Source organism: Eurosta solidaginis, chromosome 4 (assembly GCF_040869045.1).
Source record: "Eurosta solidaginis isolate ZX-2024a chromosome 4, ASM4086904v1, whole genome shotgun sequence".
Taxonomy (NCBI): domain Eukaryota; kingdom Metazoa; phylum Arthropoda; class Insecta; order Diptera; family Tephritidae; genus Eurosta; species Eurosta solidaginis.
The window spans coordinates 52,462,749-52,490,602 of record NC_090322.1 but is presented as its reverse complement, the minus strand read 5'-3'; the positions used below and the strand labels follow the sequence as shown (position 1 = coordinate 52,490,602).

Below are 27,854 nucleotides of genomic sequence, written 5' to 3'. Positions count from 1 at the left end.
GCCATCCGCCGGATTTTTTGGTAGAATTTTCGTGTATTATACCTATCAGCCAGCATCTGAAGCTCCTCGCACTCATGCCGTTCTGTCTCGCGGTTTTACTCTCTAAATAGGCATATCTATTCCTTCTTTGCCTCACGAACGCTCCAATATAACGCGCAATGCCGCCCCCACACCTACGTGGCCCTATAAGCTGCGTAATTTTTCCGAGACAGCGGGATATTCCTCAAAGCACCAGTTGTTTTTGCGGGCTCGCTGGAAACCTATGGTGTGCTCCGACTGCGCGAACACACACACAAAATTTCATAAAAACAACCGTTAAGGAGTTTAGTCACAAACACCTCACCTTCGAGCGGCGAATCACGTTTCACTAACAGACGAGGCTCTGGCGACCCCAAGCTCCTCATGGAACTTGGGGGTGGGGAGGGAGGGATAGCCTGAAGGTTTAATGTATAAATCGTTCCCGAGATAGTTGGGCTAGCACCTTAATGGAGCTGGGTTACCGGAGCGTACCGGATCTGTACCCGGCAAAGGACCATCACATCGATAACACTCCCCAAAACCTTGGGTGAGCAACCTTATCGCTACAACAACAACAACAACAAACACGCGTAAAGAAGAAATTATATATATTAAGATATGCAATGAAAAAAATTGCAATTTAGACGAATGGTATATTGTAGGTCCCTCAGATGGAAATTTCCTTTGCTAGTCTTTCCAGTACTGTTTCGGAATATTTAGCTTTTCAACCAAGTTATGCCGAAGTTTAGCGAATTTTTAGTACTATGAACAATATAAAAACTTAGTTAATTACGTTGTAGAGTAAAACCTTCAACTCACCTAATGAGCCTTGAACTGAACCTAATAGCTGAGCATTTTCCACACTGACTAGAGCACGTTTTGCATCGGTACCCTCATCATTTTCAATGGCCACAATTACTAAACCCTGTTCCTCAATTAAATTATCTCGTTCAGTTAGTTGACCTTGCACCAATTTCAGTTCTTCACTTAATTTGTCCAAATTTCTTTTCAACGCATTACAATCACGTGATTTTTCTTTAAATTCACGCTGAAGTTGCGCATATGATTCTTCGACTTCTTCTAATTTATCCTTCAGGAGTTGAATTTGATACGTTTGAGAGGCACGTTCATTATCCAACTGCGCATTGGCTATCATTGCCTTTCGAAACCTTTCCTCAACATCCTGCAAATGAGTTAAGACATTATATTAAACGATTCGTTTTCAAATTTGTTTACCTTAAGCTCGTGTCGTATATCTCGTAGGTTACGTCCTTCCTCTTCTAATGAGTCTTCACTACTGCGTCGGGATGACATCGAGTTGGCTCTTGTACTATTAAGCACCAAAGCACCCAAAGGTGAGCTTCCGACACCGATTGCAAGTCTCGATAACGAATCAATACCGGATACAGTGTGCATGTCGAAAACTCGATCTGCATTTTGTTCTTGCTCTTTTTGTTGGCGTTCCAATTCACGCATTCGAATTTCGCGTGCCTCTGCACGCGCTTGGCGACGAGCAGCCAAACGTGCCTCCGCCTGAAAATAATCAATATTTAATATATTGGCTTAAATGTAATCAGATGAAGATGCAAACATACATACAATAAGATTTATCAAATTTCAAATAATTTGAATTCAAATGAAAGAAATATCTAAACTTGTACTACAGTACAAGCAACAGCATTCTTCAAAGCTCGGAATCCCGACGGTAGAACTCATTTTCTTCCGCCATGTCGTGAAACATCAGTGGTGTATCTCTCTCCTTAACTTGTTATAAGCTCTCCTAAACCTTCGAATATTGTTTTTGCTGCTACTACAACAATAACAAGAACACTATAAAACAGTGATCACCAAAATGAAAACTGTGGCTGTGTTATTAAGAGTAAAATCATGTTGTTGTTGTTGTTGTAGCGATACGGTTGCTCCCCGAAGGTTTAGGGAGTGATCGATGTGATGGTCCTTTGCCGTTTACAGATCCGGTACGCTCCGGTAACACAGCATCATTAAGGTGCTGGCCCGACCATCTCGGGAACGATTTATATGGCCACATTAAACCTTCAGGCCAATCCGGTATTTTAGTCGCCTCTTACGACAGGCATACCTACCGCGGGTATATTCTAACCCCCTGACCCGCTGGGTTAGAGTAAAATCATCGTAGTGGTGGTTGTTTAGTCGTTGATTAACGACCAACGAGGCGAGACGTATGCCCGTATGTTTGTTATCAATCAAAATATAATTCATAAGTGTGCAATAAAAATATTGTGACGAATATTATCATCACTAAGCCGATACTAAGCAGCCACCCGTATGGACGTAAACAAATCAATCTTCATGTACACACATACATACAAGGCAGCAGAGATACTCACTCACAAACGCATGTCATCATCAGCCGAAGTAGTACTCACATATACACACGCATATGGCTACAAACTACAAACATACATGTATATGGCTGGTAGCCAAGCATGAAGTTCACGAAATTACTAGACCTTAGGATAAATGGGTGAACGAGGAAACCGAGAGTACTAAAGCAGAGCAAGCTGAGTAGTAATCAATCAGTTTGATTTAAACACGCAATTAGTTGTGCAGTATAAGTGTTTTTGTGAAGTACCTTAAAGTAGTCTAATAGAGACCATTTTGCATTACAGAATATTGGAGTTATTTATTCGACAACGCGATTCGAAGGTTTGCAGAAGGTTGGAAATAAGGGGAATTTAACTAAATTCGTTACAATATTATTTTACTCCTTATGTGTAAAAAAATATTATCACAATATATATTTCTTACATTAAACAATTATAGGATTATACGTATGAGCGTTAGTTTGCAAAATGTGTTTTTTGAAATACGCAAATAAACAAAAGCCTCTCTCGATTTTGCTACTCTATTTGTTCAGCACCTTGTGAACAAAAGAGAATAGTAATATGCGTGATGTGAGAGCGAATAATTATTTCACTAGCTGACGACTATGCTATAAAATCCAAAGTATCTATCAACCAGAGCTGTAAAAAGATTGAATCAATTGAGTGTGGATTCTCTCAGCATTCTTTTAAAAAATTGTAATTTTTTGGTTGCATATTATAAATCTCCATTCCTGAATGGCTGAAAATACTTTAACTTAAAGCTTAAGTGTGTATGTTATTGAATGGTAAAATATAATTCAATATAGAGTGGGAATGTAGGAATGTAAACTTGAAATGAATGCACACTTTTTTTTTCATTCAGTACTAAATACTTTTTTCCCAAGGTTATTTTTTGGTATACTTTCATTGCCACCAGATATGTTAAATCAGCTTAGGAGTTGGGTGCAAAAAAGGCGTAAAATGTATCAATAGAAATAATAGCCCCCTATAATTATTCAAGTAGTTTAATATTTAAGAATTCATGAGCTTAATACCGGCTTATAATAATTGAATATTCAATCATTATTTTTGAAAAGAAAGAAATATTTACTGGCATACTGCGATTTTAACATTTCGAAAACCGAGACATAATCATCATCAGTCAATTTCGAATGTTATCAAAGGTTTCACCGAGATTCGAACCGCGAACTGCCCGTAAATGTTTCTTTATTTTCAGTTAATCTTAAACTTCGCAAAGACAATATATTGACCAATAGAGTAAATTGAGGATATTTTTTGTCGATAATATAACAAAAACACATACTCGAGTTTAAGTCATTTAAATTTAAATACATCAAAATACATAAGTCTATCGGCGATATATATGTCTAATTCCATGGCATCGTCCTACAACGATTCATGCTTTTTCTATTCACCTAATTCACCTTCCCAGTTTTCCTTCATATGTGCCACAAAAAAAAAAATGCTTCATTGGGAGAAAATCTTCAGACGTTATTAATTTCCCTCCCCACAAAGAGATTGATTGGCTCCATCGGACTACAGTTTTTTTACAGCAGATGTTTTGACAGTGTTTGACGGGATATAAATATAGGACCCGAGTGTTAGAAGGACCATTAGTCTATCTGCCTATTTGCACGGTATTGGTAAAAGATTGAAATTGCTTTAGAAGGTTGAATTGTATCCGACTTGAGCAGATTTGTATTCAGAGTAAATTTTCTTTGCTATCAAAAAAGCTACAACTACCTACAGAGCCTACGTTAATTGACTATAATTACAAACTATTGTGTTTGTAAGAAAAAAATATAGAAAAATAGTATATTGCAATTTGCAAACCCACAAACCAGTATAGACAATTTGACCATATACCGCTAAGAAGAACATATGAAGGAACTTGTATTAAGAGCTTTTATAATGAATTGCCTTTTTCGTCAATGGTTTAATCACCAACTGAGGACGTTCAAATGTAGATTAGTACTTTTTCATGCAAGCCTTTTATATGGCACATTGGCAACACTTATTTAGAACGATGACAATTTTCGGAACAGGGATGTTGAAATATTTGTCTTTTGCTTTTTTTATTATTAAATTTTAAGAACAATTTTAATAAAAATGCTTTTTCAATTAACTTCTTTGTGCTTTATTACCATTTAAATAACGAAAAAACTGGTCATCACTGTCAATAACTAAATTTTTGTGTTGATATTTTGAAGTGGCTTTAATTAAATGCAACCATGTGATATTTGAGCGGGTTTTGTGCTTGTACGACATTTTTCATAATTGATTGGTACTAGAAAAGTGTGTGCACACTCAGCAAAGGCTGCATTCATTTGAATGCTTATTCTGTGTTGAAAAATGTTTGTGTTTCATTCAATTATTTCATTCTTTCTTCGAATGAGTTCAAGTTTCCCACTACTGAATGAAGAATGGGTTGACTTTTAAGCCACATTCCTTAACAAGGAATGAAAGAATGAAGAAACAGCATTCTTAAGTCAATGACTTAAAATTTCAAATGATTGCACACGTTTACAGCTCTACCAGCTATCAACCAATAAATCTCGAAATATTCATCACGACGTCCCCTACCGTACCATTTTCGAGGGATGGCTATCTTGTGCTCGCATAACGTACATCATTAAATATCAAGATATAAAAAAAGGCAGTAATCGATAATCCCTCTATTTGTATTTCATGTTTCTCAGAAAAGTATATCTATGTTAGTTGAGTCCGTTCGGAATCGTTAACAAGACAGTGGGCATACGTGCAGATGATTGTGAAGGACTGTCAATGTGGAAGCACTTTCTATAACCTTCATTTTTCTCTGCTGACCTTGAGTACACCATAATAGACCTGCTATAAGAAAAGTAGCACTTTCCAAATTCAGAATTTATCGGTAAACTTTTTGTATGAAAATTTTCGTACACCGAAATAATAGAAGCTAGTAAAATCAACAAAACAGGTAAGTTGGTTTTGATTTAACATTCAATCATCGGAGATTTTTGTTAAGAGGACAAACTTGTGCGGTTATTTCAACAAAATACAACTTTTGATCTCAAGTTAACAATATTCTCCCCTCAGTTTAGCAGGCACCTTGTCGTTGGCGATGGCGTCGCAAGCCGGGGAAGAGGAAATCGTTAGCAGCGATGATTCGGACGCGGATTGCGATGATAGTGTACAGTAAGTGCGCTCGGTAAAGGAGCGGTCTACTTGGCAGAAGAAAGACCTTGCGTTAGAACGGGAACAGCGAGATACGGAGCTTAAGAGAACCCTCTCAGAATATTGGGAAGCATTAAGAATTATGCAGCGCTTTTTTCCAGTGGTTGACCCAACTAATGATGAGAGCGATCGCTTGGCATGGGCACGGCCACGAATGTCGAAGACAGTTCACTGACAAAAACTTTGCAGCGAGCAACCCTCAATTTCGCAACCGCATCGAATAGAAAGAAGCCCCGAGTGGCAAGAGGCAGCGATCCGCTGAGTCTGACAAGCTTGCTTTTAAAAGGCATAAAGAGGAGGGCAAATGCCCCAGTCCCAGAACCAGGAGGTGAACTAGACGGAATGACAGGAACCAAACCTCAAAATCTGCCGAGCGGATGGAAGAGGGAAATATAAGAACTGGAAAGCCATGTACCTGAAAAGCTGTAATACAGGAAGAGAGAGGCAATAATGGCTTAAGGAACAAAAATACAAATGTTAATACGCTAAAGGGAGATAACGATCAGACTCCAGCTTACTCGATGATACTAAAATGAGGTAACGCTGGAAGTCAGGTTTTCACCGAGAAGAAGATAAACGAAGTTGCGAGCCAGTCCCTGACTGTGGCACTAGTGGTAAGATCCGTAGAAGGGGAGCTGATTAGTATCATGATCAAAATGATGCATGATGAACTAACCAAACCGCTACCAGGCTTCGAAACAGCTGGATGGCACAATGGGGTTAAACTGATGACCTGCACCAATAACAAGAGTTTGCAATGGCTGCAGAGAGTTGTTCCAGACCCTCAAAAACAAGAAGGCGCAAGGTTGAAGGTGGTGGATAGAGCACTCCCCCCCCCCCCCCCCCCCCCATTAGGCCAAGGTTTGGAAAGCCCTTACGAAAAATCACAGTATGCAAAAAGCAGGAGGTGTAGTAAAGGACCTCGAGGACCTAGAAGTAGAAGAAAAAGGCAAGGGTATAGGGGTAGGGGCAGATATGTTGGAAGGAGACATACAGCTCAATGATGCTGCGAGTGTAACAAAGACGGTTCGCACAGGGAAGGGAGAAACGGACCTCCAGATTCTCAAAGCAGCTTAAAAAATCCATTACGTGAGCGCAGGAGCATATAATTCGGAGGCGGGCAAACAGCTGAAAGGCACTGCGAGTCTTACAGATAAACCTCCAACACAGTAAAGTGGCTTCGAGCGAGCTCCTCCTGACTAGCAAATTGCTTTGCTATATGTAACAAAATAGAGACTCACCTCTATTTTTGGTAACACCTTCTTCCCACCCATTGAGGTATGCATTTGCATCCGCACCTACGACAAACCGCTCTTTAAGCCCTTCCTCTCCCCTGGTTGCGCCTCCGCATTATGGGCCATACAGCAGGATACCAGGCTATAAATACCTGCTTATTCTTCCGTTCGACGGCCACCAATGTGAGGTCCTCGGTAGTGTAGTTAGGCAACGTACGCGAGTGTAGCTGTTTCCTAGCCATAACGCAGCTCTCACCCTACCAAGCGTGCACACTGAGTACAAAAACCTTTCCTTTGGATGAGAGCCATTGATCATGGATTAGCGCCACGTCAAACGAACCCTACTCAAAGGTTAGGAGTTCGCTCGATGCCACTTCAGTTTATTCTGTAAGACTGGGAGAACGATTGGGCTATTTGATACCCTCCAACACCTTCGTCGTCACGTCAAATTCCTTTTCCACAACTAGACTTGAGCCGTTCTTTCTTTGAAGTGGCATAAGTTCATTTTTTTATAACATTTTTTTATTAATTTTGGTAAGTGGGATAACTTTAAGTACTAAACACCAGAACATTTTATTTCAGTTAAGTTATAACGTTATCAAAAAAACAATAAAACAGTTCATGTAATTGTAATACACGGTATATGACGAGCTAGATGGCCATCAGCAGTTTGATTAATTAAGCAAATTATCAGTTCTTGTTAGGCCATTCATGTTATCTTCTTAATTATTTGGCATAGATCGAGTTATGCCACAAATATTTACTAGAATTAACTAGAAAAATATTTAAACTTGCAAAACTAACCAATTTATATTCAAACGACAGCTTAAGTTGCACCTTTTTTAATTAGAAGTGCGGACGTGTTTTTAACAAATCCATATAAATAAACAAAAGTACATAAGTACATTAGACAGTATCACAATTGAAAAATTTGTTTAAAAGTTTGTACATATGTTTATGTTCACATACTAACTTTGTAAAAACATTTAATCTTTATTCACAGTCGTATTTAGTTCAAACGTAAGTTGAGACTGAAGTTAAGTTGCTATTGAAGTTATTCCCAATCGGCTTAGATTCGACTTTCCATGCCAAGTACCAAGTCGAATCTGGTGATATATGTAACCTAAAAGAAAATACGGAGAAAATTGAGCGTGACTTTTGGTAGATCTAGAAATTTGTAGTTCGAAAAAGAAAAACTTACAAAGTACGAAATTATCCATTGCTGCACTCATTGTGAAAAATCTTTCTATGCCTCCATTGTCAAATAATAGCTGACAGGGAGAACGGTTGTCGCGGCTGTCGTGGCCAGAGAACGGAAAAAATGGTTTGTTTTTTTACTCGCGGTTAATAAATTGAAGGGCAATGAATTGTCCATTTGTGTTTCAAATTACCTTCCTTTTCATCTAAAGTATATGTTTAGTGATACGCTCTAATGAACACACATACATATGTACGTGACGATAGTGATACACCAAATAAATATAAACGCTCTAAGATTACGTCATCAGCAAGTTAATAAGCCGATCTGCCCAAAGTTTTGAGTATTTTTTACGTGCAAATTTATGATATGACTTACATAATTAAAACAAAAAATTATAATAATACTTTATTATATACATATATAAATGAATGGGTCAACACAAATTACTTAATAACCAAGAGAATATGTAAGACGACGTGAGTTATGCAAATATGTTTATTTAAATATCACAGATTACACTGCTGGAGGCCAACCTCAACTCGATTTGCCTATTGGTCAGGAAAATCCACGGAGACGGCTCACGGAAAAAATTGGAAAGGCTTTGGAGTCTAAAAATAGTATAGCCCTCTGCGCTTTAATTCACATAACAGTTGTTTTCGACAACACGGCACATCAAGCTATCGAACAAGCTTTGACAAAATTTCTTTGACCTCGATTTAATATCACCTGATATTATTGGTCTAGGACGAAGTAACGTAGTTATCACTATTAAAAAAAACGGTTAAAAAAGGGAAGGAGTGGGGGAAGAAGATGGCGATACCGCTCACTTTTCCAAAACTCGTTAGAAGTCTATCTACATATATGTAAAAAATCATATATGTGACCCGGTCTATGAAAAGGTGGCTTAAGACTCAAAAAAGAAATTGCGAGAAACAGCTGTTAAAGATAAACAATGCGTTTCTTCAGTTTCTTAGTAGTTTTTCTTTTGCATTATGAACAGTCATGCCTAAAAGACAAAGCACAAACCAGTTTCTGACCGATATTTTGGCTCCATTGCCATCGAAAAAAAAATGCTATTAAAAAAAATCTGAGGATACTTCACCAGCCACCAAAGTGGCATCGAAAGAGCCAAAGGCTTCATCGCCTTTCATTTGTGCTCTTCTTTCTCTACATTTTTAGTACACTTCTAAGCAAGTTAGGACTTTCTAGTTTTCACCACGTGAAAGAGCGTCTCAAAAACTATCGAAACCAGAAAAAAAGTGGAAAACATTTTTTTCAGTCATAAGCCACCCTTTCATATATTATATTATTTCTAATTATGTACAGGTTCCTTTTTCGCTCTTATTTGGAATCCAAATCTATAAATAAAGTTTTGGTTGTAAAGATGGAGATTCGGGCTATTACAGAGCTTTGGACAATTTTGGTCGTAGTGCTTTTGTTTAGCTATATTTTATTAAAATATTTTTTTTTAAATAAACGATTTTGAGCACACAAAGAAATCTATTTGTACTATGACACTATTGTACTATGATACCATTCGCCAGATGGCAGCGCAAGCTGTAAGCTTTCATTGATTGATAAAACAGCTGATTTCTGTTGATATTTCATAAGAGACTTTTATATTTGTTGCGCAAGATGCGCAAGATGTGTAATATGTAAACATCAAACAATTATAATATTACAATCCATGGAGTTCTGATGCATTTGGAAGAGCTTGACTAAAAAATGATAAAAGGGGTTTTGCGTATGTGGTGGCGGCTGCACCCATGTCCTCACAGATTACAAGCACCACAATAAAAAAAAATCGTGCTTAGCAACTTTAACGCCAAGGTTAACAAGAAAGGATTTACTGTCAGAAGATGGATGAGATCTAATCTGATCGGTTTCGACACGATCCAAAATATGATAACATCTGATATCAAATATCTTTCAAGCTAGCTGGCTATTCTCCTGATAAAAAAAGCGTCACCAAATCGAAAGCTTGAGCGCACCGTTTGCAAACAAAGTGTCTCACTATCGAAGCAGCAGAACTTAACCGATCAGAATCATGTATAACAAGACTATGATGATGAACTTGATACTATTGAACTAAGGTAAGATGAATTAAATTCCTTTCTATCGCTACACTAAAAAATAAATGGCCAATATAAAAATTTGGCATGATACACTTCCGAAGAGATTACGGCTGAGCTTCTTCTACTATTTGCAGTGTGTTGCTTTTTAATTTTTCCTATAAATTGGCAGGACCTACAGATTTAGCAACGACTCCGCACGGCCACTGCTTAGATGAAATGTTGCTAAGAAATTTTTCATGGCATAAATACTCCTGAGTGCCTTACGAATAATTGCAGTGAAATGAACCGATATGGAAGTGAAGCATGCTGACCCTATAAAACTGCGGCCTGCGTGTTTTACCACAGGTACATATATTCAATTATGGAGCAATTCGTATTCATAATTGGTACAACGAAACTTCGAAAATGTTTTGCCAGTATTTATTAAAAGATAGAATAAATGTTTGCCAATGGAGTCAGTAAAGGCAAATTTGCTCAATAGAAGGAAAGAGAAACTAAATTTTTCGCGACATTCACCTCATCAAATCTTACCCTAAATCAGTTAATTCACACGATTGTGCACACTAAGCAATGCAAAAAATATTTGCTTACAATACGATTGGCTTCTCCCAGGAACTGTACAATTAATTCATCTTCAGGCTCATCAGCATAATAATAACCTTCATCATCATTACGATCATTATGACCGGTAACATTAACAGCAGCAACATCAGACGTTGCATCTTTAGTTTGGTCTGCATTATTATTATTATTTTTGGTTATATTGTTTGTTACATTACAATTTAAAAATTGATTTGGCTCATCTTCCACATCAATAATGCGGCGTGGCGTTATGGGACAAAATGAATCAAAGCCGCTGCCTGCTGTTACGATCGTCAGTGATTCGTCATCTACTACGTCCCGCAGCTGCAGTTTATGTGTAGGCGGTGTACTTGTGTGCTTATCATTTGGTTTAGTAGTAGTCGCATTATCAGCGTTTACAAATGGCACACAATTGTTGTCCACGATGTTCGCAGCCACGTTTGATAAATTATCGTTGTTGTCATTTGTATGTGTGGCGTTGTCTGCGGTCGCGCTAGTATGAGAATTTATATGGGTAAGATTTGCTGTTACTTCTTTTGCTTTCTCCCCCTTATTCACCGTGATGGTTTTGTTGGGAATGTTATGACGATTGTTAACTTTTTGATTGTTCACATATTTTTCGTTGTTGATGTTACCATCGTTGGCGTTGTGTTCATCATCTTCACCGGTGTCGTTGGCGTCAGCGTCGCCGTCGTTTGCCTCGCTGGTATTTAACTCGTCTAACAAGTCAGCTTCGCTATAAACGAATCCCTCTTCGATGATTTCATCATTACTACAAATACTGGTAGACATATTTTTATAATTCAGATTCTGCTTATTAGAAATTTCTGAAGCCATGCAGCTATCGTTGATTTGCGTCCTGCTGACAACACTTGGAAGGGCATCATTGTTATTTTGCGTATCTGACATTTTATTATAATTTAAATATAAATTTGTTATACTTATTCCTTGTTGTATTTCTTAATCTCGCTTATACATAGGGCTGTGATGTTTAAAGCACCAATTTTGTGTTACAATTTTTTATCCGTCCTTCTCACCTTTCGCGCGCCGAATTGGGATGGGATTTTTTATTTGTATTACATAATGCCTACAATTATATGTAAATAAAAACACTAAACAATTTTCTGATTGTTTTTTTTTCGTCTTTTGTGTTACGCGATTATTCTTCGATTGTTTACGCAAACCACACAAGCCAACTATGTACACTTTCGCGCTAATTTAACTACTTCGTCAACGGCTTTGTAGCAACTAACTAAAGACACTCGCTTGACTTGGTGTTAAGAGAGTATAGCTCTCTGCTCAAGATTATGCCCGTCGCGTCAACGATCAGTTAAATACCGAGCTATCAACACAATACAACGATGGTGCGACGGCGGCGATAGGGCTGATCACATTCACGACGGCCGTGTAGCCGCCACATCTATCATATTATTTTTACACATGTTATGAGCGTCGTTATTTTCGGCGCAACAGAGCAGCACGACAATCAATCACGAAAGCTGTTGTACCCAGATTAAACCTAATTCTATTTTTGGGAAGCGACAGTGAGTGGCGTCCTTTTTATTTTGTCAGTAAAAACTAAAATAGAAGTAAATAACAGATAATAAAAGCTAACATCATTGTTTTGCGCATTTTTTAAACATAATTAATATTTTTTTCTAAATTTTTCGCTACTGTTTGCTGTAATTTATTTTGGTGGCTGCCGCTTGCAAAGTAATCAAGCAGTCAATGCTTGACTACGGTTGTCGTTAAGCTTTGCTTTATTGTGGTTGTGGTCTGTAGACGCCGTGTTGAATGTGATCAGCCCTGATATCCAAAATGGCAAAATAAAACTGGTTAAGAGCATTTCAAGTCGTCGATGATGAGATTGGAGTGCATGAATAACAAGTAAAGAAGCCAAAGGTCGGGTAGAACGAAGAGTTGTATACCCAGTTGTAGGCTTTAACCAACAAAACTTGTATTTTATTTTATTTTTTTTTGAGATATGGTTGGGACTTCACTTCTTAAAACCTATGTAATAATATTTATGGGAAGTAAAAAACAGAAAATTTAGCCATTCTAGAACGTTCCAAAAATACTTTTCATAGCAAAACGCAATAATTTGATGATTTTTTGAATTGAAAATTGTGGTGTGCCGGTATACTCCTTAAGGATGTTTTAAGGAGTACTGAAGGAGTATTTAAGTAGTATACGAATACTTCTGATCTTCGTACGTATACAGAATATGGTCCAATTTACATTGCGATTTCGTTGGCCAAAATCACCTGGAAATACTCCTTCAGAGTACTCCATGGAGCACCTTTGGCGAAAACTTTCCAAAAATCCATAAAAATTGCTTAATGAACTACTCCAAAGCAAAGCTAGAGCTGTCATATTGGAGTACTAATATGACAAAAATGGTACACATGATCCATCAATTTTTTCCAGGGCCGCAGAAATAATTGTAGCAAGCCGTTATGGCCGTCCAACAAGGTACGCCAGTCGCTTCTTCGTTAGGTTAGCTGACGCTAATTGGGCACACCAAGGGAGTTGTAAGTCGTTTGGTCCTTCCAGCGGAGTGGGGCCACCCTCTCATCAGCTCATCACTAAATCTTCTGCGGAACCCGCCATCGTAAACACGTAAATCTTTTGATCTGATGTTGTCATGGACACGGGCACGGGTACCCTTTTAGACCATGATTTTCGTTTCTCGAGAGAGGACTTTAATTTTGCAATTCCCTACCTAGTCCAAATTAGCATTTATTGGCAAGAGTGATTGTGTTAGTGCTGGGTGCCAAATATATGAAGTAGTTGGTTTTGTCCTCATTCACCATCAAACAAGATGGGTTTGATGGTTCTTTTTCCAGTTTGGAGTAAGCACAACTTACGGCGCGGGTGTTCAGCCCGATGATATCAATGGGCGTTTTTTTTTTTTTTTGTTAATACATTGTAAACGTCTTTCCGTCGGTTGAGTATAGGAAATTTTGTTTTATGAAGGGCGAGTTGAGCCAACTGCCAAATGAAATAGTTATACTTAATTATACTTAAACTTCACTATAATATTAAGAGGAAAAATCGTATTCATATCCAACACTTTGAAATGTCGAAGAACTGCCAGACAGCCACATAAACGCGTTGAGCGCATAAATGTATGATCAATAATTTGACGCAAAATCCCAAACTTTGAGTGGATCAAAAAAGCTCAACGGTGCATCGAGAAAGTTATCACTCATCGACCGATCAATTGTTGTGTTTGCTGAAAGCCGTCCTAATTTGATCGCGCATGCCTTTGAAATTGTATCTTAAGTACAAAGCCGTAACAAAATTCGCAATTAGCTTACCGGCAGCTCTTGACGAAAGATAATGAAACGTTGCTAATAATTTACAAAGCAATTGGCCGGCTGTTCGTCTCCGGTTTGGTCGCCTGACTTAAAAGCCTCAGAGCTGCCATGGGAGCCCAATATAAAGGAGCATAATGAAAGCTGAACAGACAGTTTGAGCTTAATTGTCACAAACCACTTCCAAAAGATAAGGTTACATCTCGGCAAGCTTCTTGATGAGATCAGCCATATGATCCAGATAAGCACAACGATACCCTAAGCCAATTATAGTGAGTGGACAATTAATTTGATGCTGGCGCAGAGACTGACTAAGACTGACTAGTGTGTTGATTGGCATGACCGCAATGCATAAACATTTGTATTGACTAGTATGACACCTGGTACCATATTGGTGACAATTGATATTTCGTGGGACATCACCGTGTTAAAAATACCATTTGCTTATACAGAAAAGACGGAACTCGAACTAGTTTGGATTTTTGGCAAACTAGTAATAGTATTCTTCTAGAATACAACTAGTTGGTTTGATGCAGGGATATTATTCCAGAGCTGTTAAGTTCTGCAGCTTGTTGTTGCTGAACAGAAAGTTTGAGCTTAATTGTCACAAACCACTTCCAAAAGATAAGGTTACATCTCGGTAAGCTTCTTGATGAGATCAGCCGTATGATCCAGATAAGCACAGCGATACCCTAAGCCGATTATAGTGAGTGGACAATTAATTTGATGCTGGCGCAAAGACTGACTAGTGTGTTGATTGGCATGACCACAATGCATATACATTTGTATTGACGAGTATGACACCTGGTACCATTTTGGTGTATGTAAAGTCTGTCAACAGGTATATATATGATGCAGTTGCTGGTTGACAATTGATATTTCGTGGGACATCACCGTGTTAAAAATACCATTTGCTTATACAGAAAAAGACGGAACTCGAACTAGTTTGGATTTTTGGAAAACTAGTACTAGTATTCTTCTAGAATACAACTAGTTGGTTTGATGCAGGGATATTATTCCAGAGCTGTTAAGTTCTGCAGCTTGTATTATTTTCCCCAGCATCAAATTGAAGAAATCGTTGTAGCTGAACAGACAGTTTGAGCTTAATTGTCACAAACCACTTCCAAAAGATAAGGTTACATCTCGGTAAGCTTCTTGATGAGATCAGCCGTATGATGCAGATAAGCAAAACGATACCCTAAGCCGATTATAGTGTGTGGACAATTAATTTGATGCTGGTTCAGAGACTGACTAGTGTGTTGATTGGCATGACCGCAATGCATATACATTTGTATTGACTAGTATGACACCTGGTACCATTTTGGTGTATGTAAAGTCTGTCAACAGGTATAATTATGATGCAGACGCTGGTTGACAATTGATGTTTCGTGGGACATCACCGTGTTAAAAATACCATTTGCTTATACAGAAAAAGCCGGAACTCGAACTAGTTTGGTTTTTTGGCAAACTAGTACTAGTATTCTTCTAGAATCCAACTAGTTGGTTTGATGCAGGGATAATATTCCAGAGCTGTTAAGTTCTGCAGCTTGTATTATATTCCCCAGCATCAAATTGAAGAAATCGTTGTAGCCTTTTAATAGTTCTTCATTCTCCTGTTCGATTCTATTATGTACGTTTGCATAGCTGGCAACAGATTCGTATGTTTGTGTCCTCGTTAGGTGGTTGTTTTTTGGCTTTATGCTATTTATTGTAAGGTTAGAGTATCCATCCCATTGACAAGAGAGGCGCGTAATTGTTTTCCAGTCCAACTTTAATACCCACAGTAACGAAATCAGACCCCTCAAACATTCTCGGAGCGCTCTTAATTTGGGAAACCGATATGAGTACGAAATATGTGAAAAATGTGAGCCTCAGGTATTTAATGTTGAAAATTATGAGCTATATGCGAAGAGTGTTTGGCAAACAAATCAACTTTGTGACCGTGTTGCCACCTTGTATGGTTCCGCCATTGAACAAATATTCACATTTTATTTTTAATTCTTTTATATTCAATTTGAATATTATCATTCTTTATATCTTGTCTAACTGTTCTCGATGTAAATTGGCATGTACGCCTTTTTCCCTCTTGGACGATTCTCTGTACTCATCTCCGTAATGATTTGTATTTCACCAATGTAAGTATTTCGGTCGTTTTTCATTGAAACCACAAAACTATCTCCATTGTATGCCCCGGTTGGTGTGTCGAGCCCTCAAAAATTCCTATTTATCAACCAATATTTTAAGAATATGCTTCCCCACTTAACTTAACCACCCACTTAACTTTCAATGCCATGCGTCTAAAATGCGCCTTGAACTAGCCAAACTTAAACCCCTAATACAATAAAGTGACTCCGAAAAGAGTCATAGAAGAAGCAAATTATCAGCTTTTTAAAGCTTTTTTCAAGAGGCGGTGTATGGAACTCTAAGAGAAAATCAGTTTGGCTTTAGACAAAACCGATCCTTTGTTGATCTAATAAATACCGTCCGAATCATTGTTGAACAATGCTGTGAATACAGAACATCAGCTTATTTACTTTTTATCGACTTTAAAAAGGCTTTTGATAGTCTCGACAGGAAATATATTTGGGAAATACTACGAAAACGAGGGATGCCCAATAAAATAATCAACATTATAAAGGCAATGTATGCCGAATTTAAATGCCGGGTCAGTCACGATGGGCGCCTCTCAGAACCCTTCGAAATTAAAAGCGGGGTGCGACAGGGATGCATACTCTCGCCGCTCTTGTTTATCTTGGCATTAGACGAGATTATGAGGAACCCAGAAAATGGTGGGCACGGTGTACAGTGGACGCCTTTCACTCAGCTAGGGGATTTAGAATATGCAGACGATGTCTGTCTGCTAAGCCACAGAAGTACTGACCTTCAACACAATTTAGAAGCTGTCAACACACTTGCAAAGGAGGCCGGACTAAGCATCAATACAGCGAAAACCAAAGTCATAAGATGCGGCTATAGTATTTCATCAAGGCCATTGACGCTTACGGTTGACGAAAATGAAATCGAAGGTGTAGAGTCCGTTGTTTATCTTGGTAGTATTGTCTCAAATAAGAGCGGTGCAGATGAGGACGTTCAGTCTCGCATAAACAAAGCAAGAATGGTTTTTGGGCAACTGGCAAACGTGTGGAGGTCCAGCCAAATATCTTTAAAAACGAAGCTTCACTGTTTAATTCGAATGTTAAATCAGTACTGTTTTATGCTTGCGAGACGTGGAAAAGCTCAACTTCAATTAAGAAACGTCTACAAGTTTTTATTAATAAATGTCTGCGCCGAATCCTGAAAATTCGATGGCCGGAAAGAATTTCAAATGACGACTTATGGTCTAGAACAAATCAACCTAAGGCTACCACAGAAATAACCAAGCGTAAATGGTCGTGGATTGGTCACACTCTCAGAAGACCTCCAGTAAATATAGCCAGACAAGCATTGCGATGGAATCCACAAGGAAGCCGACGACCTGGTGCACCTGCGAAAACTTGGCGCAGAACTGTGGATAAAGAACTCGAAGACGCAGGATATACGTGGAATGACATCACAAGAACTGCACCTAACAGAATAAGATTTAAGTCGGGGGTCGAGGCCCTATGCTCCAATAGGAGTTGAGGAGGATGATGATGATGATGATGATAGGAAACTGATATGGATCCTACTTAGGCTCACATAATGTTTGAAGTAAGGCTCATATCGGACGAACATTGCAAGAAAGGTAATACACTAATTTCGGGCTCTTAATTGAACTCATAAAAATTGTAAACGCTCCGACCTAATTTTTATGACATTTTTTTGACTCCTGATTGCTGGCGATCAGCATGGATTTTTTAAAAATGATGTGCGTATTTGATAGGTTCTATGATATTTTTATATATAATTCATATATGAGTCAGATGCGAGTATATGAGAGAAATATGGGTTTCGGAAATAATAAGAAAATTCAATCATAAAAGGCACTAATAGCACTATGTAACTAATATTATCATGAAAATTGCGAGTCGTTAACCAAGAAGACCTTGGGGAGTGTTATCGATGTTGATGGTCCTTTGCCGGATGCTGATCCGCTCCGTTCCAGTAACAAGCACCATTAAAGTTCTAGCCCGACCATCTCGGGAACATTAAACTTTCTAGGCCATCAAAGAAAGATTTTTTTTTTTCAAAACTGAGATAATCGTTTTTTAAACGGCAACTATGAGTCGTCACAATGCAACAGTCTGTTACATGAACTGTTTGCGGCATTGCCAACTTAAGTTTCAATCGACAGACATGCATTCGTCTGACGAAAATCTGGCCAGACGGGGTGTTTTCGAGTTGGAATTCGGAAGGGGTTTGTGTTTTTCTTTTTAAGTAACGGCAACAACACTCCTCCAAGAGTTTGCTCTGCAGATGTTACTGTCGAAAAAATTTTTTTTTTTGGTTCTTCGAATTTTTTTTATTATTTATTTAACGCTATTATTTTATGCTGATAATCTTAATTAGTGAAAGTATGTCTTAACTCGATTTATTTAGGCATTTACAACCTTTCGATACACAAAGTTAAAATAATCTGCATTCTAGTGCAGTAGGGTATAAAAAAGTGATGAATGAAAAATAACGTCTGGAAAGAGAGCCAAGTTAGATTGAGGATCTATTTTTTGAGTATTCTCTCTAAGTCGTGGGTTGCTTCGTTATATTCGTGGTATAAGAAAAAAAAAGCGGTAATTCTGATATCAGTTGTCGGTCGCCATATTAATTAACAGACAACCCTGCAAAAATCGTTGGATCATGTGGTCCACCGGAGTACTTACCATTATACTCCACTGTAATGCAGCAATGGATCAACTCATGTTTCTACATGAACATATTGTAAGCCGATCATTGATCGTTTTTAGCAATTGTAATCACACACGATGTTTATTGGGCTGTGGGTACTCCATGGATTACTCTGATGTAATGCGGAGCTGGAGTATATGGTCCAGTCCTAAGCACATCGCAATGTTAATTGGAATGTTGGAAGGTACCATTATTAGCCCAAATGGACCAAAGTGTCAGCCGTGTCTAGCAGTCATAGTACATATTATTACACATAGTTCTTAGACGTCTAAACATGCTTTTTTGTCCACCATGAATTTTAGGGTTAACATTGCGACTAAACCCGACGATTACCATACTCTAAGATAGTTCACAATCCATATTCTTGCTTTTCATAAGGTCATGACTGACAGCAAATACGGCCTCAACCTGGCCCGCTGGTCAGTTGGAGTCAAACGCGTTTCTATTATCCCACATTATTGTCTCTAAGTCGATAAAGCAGCCCAAGGTCAAAATCCACGCTACATTTTACGTATTTTTTCCACAACCCATTTCAATATTTCCCGTTGTTTCAACACGTTTTGGCAATATTTATTGATGGCACGCCTGTTGGCAAACGAAAGTAAATGGCCAACATGTTAGCAAATGATATTTGAATGTCTGATTTGCCATACCGTTGGGCATTAGTCGTTTTCACTTACCGGTCAATTCAATTGTCACTTATGCCCCCATTTTCAGTGCGAGTTTAAACTCCAGTTTAAATTAACATTGCTACTTTGTTCGATAACAAAAAAATTTTGCTGCTCATTTCAGCTCAAGCGGCAGAAGTGGCAGGGTTTAACTCCAGTCTACTTTAACTGGACATTATTTGACAAGCTGTTTTAATAGATATTGCCAACTTTGCGGTCAAATTTAACCTAGTGGATGGATTACCAAATGTTCTGAGGAAACACCGGGTACTTAGTAAATAGTTTTATTTTATTTAATTATTTATTTTCCTACCAAAACAACTGAATTTTTAGAGGAAAAGCCTTTTGATGGATCAAAAGTCACTATATTGTGCGATGACAGCGTTTGTCTTGATTGTTCTCGTAAGAAATATATGTTCGTTGTTCTATAGTCATGTTGTTTTTCGGCGAAGAGCATTTTTCGATGAATAATAAAAGTGCAATAAGAACTTCGTTTACTCACTTTAACACAACGGAATAATATGGTGGTCATGGATAGATTGAGTGTCTCTGTAATATTTTCAACCCTTGAATTGACCTAGGTCTTGAACATTAACGAACCTGGTGCGTTGGTGCCCATAGTTTGGAGCTTATGGTTTTTTGCCGATCATATCCTTATCATGTTGTTGTTGTTGTTGTTGTAGCGATAAGGTTACTCCCCGAAGGCTTTGGGGAGTGTTATAGATGTGATGGTCCTTTGTCGGGTATAGATCCGGTACGCTCCGGTAACACAGCACCATTAAGGTGCTAGCCCGACCATCTCGGGAACGATTTATATGGCCACATTAAACATGCAGGCCATCCCTCCCTCCCCACCCGCAAGTTCCATGAGGAGCTTGGGGCCGCAAGAGCCTCGTCTGTTAGTGAAACGGGATTCAAGGGGTTGTGTAGCGCAATATATAGCTTCTCCAACCCAATTGTCAACCTCACCTTCGAGCGGCGAATCCCGTTTCTCTATCCTTATCATCGAAACCAACAACGGCCATATAGTCATTTTCAATTCCTACGAATACAGAAGCCTGGTTTTTAATAAGTCGCAAAACTTTCGTGGTAGCCCTCGCATCGGGAGCAAAAGAGTTTACTACCAAAGAGCATCGTGTTTAAGCAGAGTAAAAAGTGGTGGAGTGCTAGGCTATGTACGTCAACGAACAGATAGATGTATGAATGTATGTACTTATGTTTGTAACATATAGGGGACTCATGTAACCTTATAAATGCCTTATAAAGTGTGTAAACGTATAAATTTATCTAGTACGTAAACGAGCTGTCAAATTTTGTAGAAAAATCATTTACACAATTTGTATAAATTTACGCGCACATTTCATTGTGTAAACGCGGTAAACTCAAAGGAATGCTACCTTGCAGACATTACAGGAGGCATTTTCGTCAGAAATCTCCACCATCAGCAAGTAAAGACGTACATATATTCGGCTTTAGAGATTGTGTATATCTATATATTTTAGTAGTCCAAGGATTCATAGTCTTCTTCTCGCGACTGCATCGCATTCGGGTAGTATGTGTTCTGCAGTATCATCCTCACTGTCAATAGACCAAATACTTAGTTTGTACATGTGACTTTTTGGTCCATAATTTCGCGGAAGTGTTGTTCTGTGAGATGTGCACCTTCTTCCTTCTTATAGCGTGTGGCCCTATCGTCATAATAGGCTCAGGCCATATTGGCTTTTCGGCCGCTGCCTTCCTTGCCCGCCCGTTCGTTTATTTGCTCAAATGCTCGGATATTTTCCGAGTGGTTCTGGAAATTTTAGTTCTGGGGCCGAAGATCCCCGCCCGATTCCCTCTGGCGGACCGTTTCTACTCTGGCAGACCCACGTACCTTTGTGTCCCAGCTCTATTTTGAAACACTTATCAAACTGCTCTGTAAGTCGCTCCATATTCCGCGACTGTATTACTTTGCCTTCAAATCCCTCATCCCCCCCCCTGTTCAGCAAAATGCTACTGGCCGCCTGCTCAATTATAATATGCTCAAGCGGACCTCCATTACCTCTGTCGGGCACTTTCGCATGGCTTCCGTAATAATGACACACGTTAAGCTTTGGAGCTTGGTGAGTGAGTTCTGTAGGGTCACCATGGTTCTTCTTGATGCCCAAGCTACTGCTTCATACACTATGATGGGTCTCACTATCATAATGGACGTTCATTTTAGGATTTTGGGGCTTCATTCAGAGAATTTTCCTGCGATGAAGTAAGTTTGGCCATATATCTGGTTGAAGATCTCGTTTGTTAGGATGTGAAATTTCCAGTTGCCTGAATATTGCACAACTATTTAACCTCTCCTCGGCTATTCTTTGTCAATGCTGTTCGCACATGGAACTATATTCCAGCGCCTAATCTAAATAAAAGCATCTTTAAAAACATTCTTTATACGTATTTCAGTTAACGTAAATATGTCTTGAGTTCCCGCCAATTTGTAGGAAAAAATAAGCACGGTGCAAAATAGAAAGGAAGCTTGGCCTAAGATCTCTTAGGAGATTATCGCCCCTTGCATTTTTTTTAAGTGATTGTATATGTTTTATATTCTTCCCACTTCCCTTTTTTGAAATTAATGAAATTCAACGAACTTTTTTTAACAGCAGATATCATTGGGGTGGAATTGGGTAAGTAAGAGTTTTCTCTATCTAGATCTAAGTTTTGCCAGACAACTGCGAGTTTCGGGTATTGGACTTGGAGAACGGAGAACAGGCTTAAACACCTTTGCGATGAGGGAATAAAATACCTCACACATGTTTTCAACCTGTCACTGGAATCCTTCGTTATTAGAGAAAAATGGAAAATGGCAAGGATAATCCCGCTACTAAAGCCTGGCAAACCAGCTAACGAAGCCGAGTCTTATCGACCGATATCACTCCTTTCGCCAGTAGCTAAGACATTGGAAACCGTTTTGCTCCCTCATTTCACGGCAAATCTTGGCCTAGCCACGCACCAACATGGCTTCCGTAAAATGGACAGCACCACCACCGAGCTCAATGCCATTAACACTCAGATTAATTACAGGATTAAATCAGCAAAAACCCCCATCACTGGACGGTGCTCGTGGCACTTGACCTATCAAAAGCCTTTGATACAGTGAACCACGGCACGCTACTCCAAAACACCTTCCCGCTTGTCTAAAAAGATGGACCGCTAATTATCTGAGTGGTCAGCAGGCGTCGGTTCAATTTAGGAACGAAATTTCTAAACCTAGAAAAATTAAACAGGGGGTTCCACATGGTGGCGTCCTATCCCCGCTTCTGTTTAATTTTTACATATCAAAACTCCATCTCCACCAGAAGGACCTGGCCCTTCAATTAATGGATTAGTTTCTAAAATAAACAGCTATCTCCCCAATCTTTCCGGTTTCTTTACCTCGCGCAACTTGGTTGTATCACCGACAAAATCCACGGCCCCCTGCTCACGACGTTGAAGAAACAGATGTCGCAAATATTGGACGTACGCGTCGCCGGTGTCACACTACCGACTGTCAGTCACCCAAAGATCTTAGGGGTAACGTTCGATAATACTCTAACCTTCAAAGCTCATGCCACCGAGATTGTTTCTGAAGTACAAAGTCGCCACAAAATCGTCAAGTTGCTTGCCGGCAGCACATGGGGAAAAGATAAAGAAACGTTGCTAACAACGTACAAAGCAATTGGCCGACCGCTGCTGAGCTACGCGTGACCAGTCTGGTCGCCTGTTTTTAAAAATACAAACTGGAATAGGCTACAGACCTGTCAACTGCCACCGTCTCCTTCTCTTTATTAATAGTATCGAGTTTAATACTTAAGGCTAGTATGTAGGTGCATTTATAACAACTTTCCCCCTCAGAGAAGAAAACTTCGAAATTACGTTGAGATGAATGTAGTTTTCAGTTTATCTATTCTTCGTAGGGCTGAAAATTTTCATCGTACGTTAGACGTTGTTTTGGAACGCGCTGGCGTTGTGACCGTCTGGGCTCCGATACTGTCTGCTCCTCAGTAGTACTTCCATTTTCTGACGATGTCGCTGGTTCTTCTACCTCATTAGTTTGGAGCTTATGGTTTTTTGCCGATCATATCCTTATAATGTTGTTGTTGTTGTTGTTGTAGCGATAAGGTTACTCCCCGAAGGCTTTGGGGAGTGTTATAGATGTGATGGTCCTTTGTCGGGTATAGATCCGGTACGCTCCGGTAACACAGCACCATTAAGGTGCTAGCCCGACCATCTCGGGAACGATTTATATGGCCACATTAAACATGCAGGCCATCCCTCCCTCCCCACCCGCAAGTTCCATGAGGAGCTTGGGGCCGCAAGAGCCTCGTCTGTTAGTGAAACGGGATTCAAGGGGTTGTGTAGCGCAATATATAGCTTCTCCAACCCAATTGTCAACCTCACCTTCGAGCGGCGAATCCCGTTTCTCTATCCTTATCATCGAAACCAACAACGGCCATATAGTCATTTTCAATTCCTACGAATACAGAAGCCTGGTTTTTAATAAGTCGCAAAACTTTCGTGGTAGCCCTCGCATCGGGAGCAAAAGAGTTTACTACCAAAGAGCATCGTGTTTAAGCAGAGTAAAAAGTGGTGGAGTGCTAGGCTATGTACGTCAACGAACAGATAGATGTATGAATGTATGTACTTATGTTTGTAACATATAGGGGACTCATGTAACCTTATAAATGCCTTATAAAGTGTGTAAACGTATAAATTTATCTAGTACGTAAACGAGCTGTCAATTTTTGTATGAAAAATCATTTACACAATTTGTATAAATTTACGCGCACATTTCATTGTGTAAACGCGGTAAACTCAAAGGAATGCTACCTTGCAGACATTACAGCAGGCATTTTCGTCAGAAATCTCCACCATCAGCAAGTAAAGACGTATATTCGGCTTTAGAGATTGTGTATATCTATATATTTTAGTAGTCCAAGGATTCATAGTCTTCTTCTCGCGACTGCATCGCATTCGGGTAGTATGTGTTCTGCAGTATCATCCTCACTGTCAATAGACCAAATACTTAGTTTGTACATGTGACTTTTTGGTCCATAATTTCGCGGAAGTGTTGTTCTGTGAGATGTGCACCTTCTTCCTTCTTATAGCGTGTGGCCCTATCGTCATAATAGGCTCAGGCCATATTGGCTTTTCGGCCGCTGCCTTCCTTGCCCGCCCGTTCGTTTATTTGCTCAAATGCTCGGATATTTTCCGAGTGGTTCTGGAAATTTTAGTTCTGGGGCCGAAGATCCACGCCCGATTCCCTCTGGCGAACCGTTTCTACTCTGGCAGACCCACGTACCTTTGTGTCCCAGCTCTATTTTGAAACACTTATCAAACTGCTCTGTAAGTCGCTCCATATTCCGCGACTGTATTACTTTGCCTCCAAATCCCTCATCCCCCCCTGTTCAGCAAAATGCTACTGGCCGCCTGCTCAATTATAATATGCTCAAGCGGACCTCCATTACCTCTGTCGGGCACTTTCGCATGGCTTCCGTAATAATGACACACGTTAAGCTTTGTAGCTTGGTGAGTGAGTTCTGTAGGGTCACCATGGTTCTTCTTGATGCCCAAGCTACTGCTTCATACACTATGATGGGTCTCACTATCATAATGGACGTTCATTTTAGGATTTTGGGGCTTCATTCAGAGAATTTTCCTGCGATGAAGTAAGTTTGGCCATATATCTGGTTGAAGATCTCGTTTGTTAGGATGTGAAATTTCCAGTTGCCTGAATATTGCACAACTATTTAACCTCTCCTCGGCTATTCTTTGTCAATGCTGTTCGCACATGGAACTATATTCCAGCGCCTAATCTAAATAAAAGCATCTTTAAAAACATTCTTTATACGTATTTCAGTTAACGTAAATATGTCTTGAGTTCCCGCCAATTTGTAGGAAAAAATAAGCACGGTGCAAAATAGAAAGGAAGCTTGGCCTAAAATCTCTTAGGAGATTATCGCCCCTTGCATTTTTTTTAAGTGATTGTATATGTTTTATATTCTTCCCACTTCCCTTTTTTGAAATAAATGAAATTCAACGAACTTTTTTTAACAGCAGATATCATTGGGGTGGAATTGGGTAAGTAAGAGTTTTCTCTATCTAGATCTAAGTTTTGCCAGACAACTGCGAGTTTCGGGTATTGGACTTGGAGAACGGAGAACAGGCTTAAACACCTTTGCGATGAGGGAATAAAATACCTCACACATGTTTTCAACCTGTCACTGGAATACTTCGTTATTCCAGAAAAATGGAAAATGGCAAGGATAATCCCGCTACTAAAGCCTGGCAAACCAGCTAACGAAGCCGAGTCTTATCGACCGATATCACTCCTTTCGCCAGTAGCTAAGACATTGGAAACCGTTTTGCTCCCTCATTTCACGGCAAATCTTCGCCTAGCCACGCACCAACATGGCTTCCGTAAAATGCACAGCACCACCACCGAGCTCAATGCCATTAACACTCAGATTAATTACAGGATTAAATCAGCAAAAACCCCCATCACTGGACGGTGCTCGTGGCACTTGACCTGTCAAAAGCCTTTGATACAGTGAACCACGGCACGCTACTCCAAAACACCTTCCCGCTTGTCTAAAAAGATGGACCGCTAATTATCTGAGTGGTCAGCAGGCGTCGGTTCAATTTAGGAACGAAATTTCTAAACCTAGAAAAATTAAACAGGGGGTTCCACATGGTGGCGTCCTATCCCCGCTTCTGTTTAATTTTTACATATCAAAACTCCATCTCCACCAGAAGGACCTGGCCCTTCAATTAATGGATTAGTTTCTAAAATAAACAGCTATCTCCCCAATCTTTCCGGTTTCTTTACCTCGCGCAACTTGATAGTATCACCGACAAAATCCACGGCCCCCTGCTCACGACGTTGAAGAAACAGATGTCGCAAATATTGGACGTACGCGTCGCCGGTGTCACACTACCGACTGTCAGTCACCCAAAGATCTTAGGGGTAACGTTCGATAATACTCTAACCTTCAAAGCTCATGCCACCGAGATTGTTTCTAAAGTACAAAGTCGCCACAAAATCGTCAAGTTGCTTGCCGGCAGCACATGGGGAAAAGATAAAGAAACGTTGCTAACAACGTACAAAGCAATTGGCCGACCGCTGCTGAGCTACGCGTGACCAGTCTGGTCGCCTGTTTTTAAAAATACAAACTGGAATAGGCTACAGACCTGTCAACTGCCACCGTCTCCTTCTCTTTATTAATAGTATCGAGTTTAATACTTAAGGCTAGTATGTAGGTGTATTTATAACAACTTTCCCCCCTCAGAGAAGAAAACTTCGAAATTACGTTGAGATGAATGTAGTTTTCAGTTTATCTATTCTTCGTAGGGCTGAAAATTTTCATCGTACGTTAGACGTTGTTTTGGAACGCGCTGGCGTTGTGACCGTCTGGGCTCCGATACTGTCTGCTCCTCAGTAGTACTTCCATTTTCTGACGATGTCGCTGGTTCTTCTACCACAGCTTGAGTATTGGTGTCTTGAGCCGTGGTTGAAAACGATGGTCTTTCAGCTGCGATTGCTTCATCTGGTAGCTCACCATAACGATCATTTCTGTGTTCGGGAATACTGTCGACGATTCGACGAATTTGGTTGATGTGTCGTTTCCATATTCTGCCATCATCCAAGAGGACGTTATAGTGCAATTCCCCAAGTTTTCTGAGAATACCACCAAATTGATACTTTTTATCGTAGTAATCTCGCACTGATACACGTTCCCCTTCGTACAACTTCCGACTCGCCAGTTTAATTTGTTTTTCTCGGTCTTCTTGTGCTACTGGCAATAGCAAATCCAATCTTGAACGAATCTGCCTGTTAAACATTCGCTGTGCTGGTGATACGCCCGTGGATGTATTTACCATTCGACGGTAACACATTAAAATTTGTGCCAATTTTGTGTCTATGTCTTTCGTACTGCTGTGCATAGTTTTGAGCCTATCTTTCAGCGTCTGCACATACCTTTCGGCCCGTCCGTTTGTCGCCGGATGAAATGGTGCACTTCGTTTATGTATAATACCATTGCTTCGCAAAAATTGCCTAAACTCATTCGACGTGAGTTGTGTCCCGTTGTCGCTGACTAATAATTTTGGAATTCCAAACGTTGCGAAAATTTGGCGGCAAACTTTGATTGTCGACTGTGTTGTGATATTATTCATTATATGTATTTCTGGCCATTTGCTGTATGCGTCTACCAGAATGAAGAAATACTTCCCCATAAACGGTCCTGCAAAATCGACGTGAACTCTTTCAAAGACACTTGATGGTGGATCCCAAACGTGTGTTGAAATTTTGCTAGGATTTTTCCGATTTTGTTGGCATGAGCTACAGTTTAGAGG

The 27,854-nt window shown here is 39.5% G+C and overlaps 1 protein-coding gene across 10 annotated transcripts in view; it reads right to left on the bottom strand.

Moving 5' to 3' along the window:
* The window catches only part of LOC137249754 (leucine-rich repeat flightless-interacting protein 2), a 122,748-nt gene that overhangs the window by 71,085 nt on the left and 23,809 nt on the right, over positions 1 to 27,854 (bottom strand). For 4 of the 10 annotated variants that reach the window (XM_067781600.1, XM_067781601.1, XM_067781603.1 and 1 more), the window contains 2 exons: positions 1,255 to 1,551; positions 838 to 1,201 (listed from right to left, as the gene is read on the bottom strand). In XM_067781600.1, the coding sequence (XP_067637701.1) occupies positions 838 to 1,201; positions 1,255 to 1,551 (661 nt within the window). Of the gene's footprint in view, positions 1 to 837; positions 1,202 to 1,254; positions 1,552 to 1,613; positions 2,166 to 7,633; positions 7,680 to 7,802; positions 7,953 to 8,030; positions 10,671 to 10,696; positions 11,927 to 27,854 lie in introns of those variants that run through there. The other 6 variants (XR_010952530.1, XM_067781598.1, XM_067781599.1 and 3 more) reach the window with 5 other exon arrangements.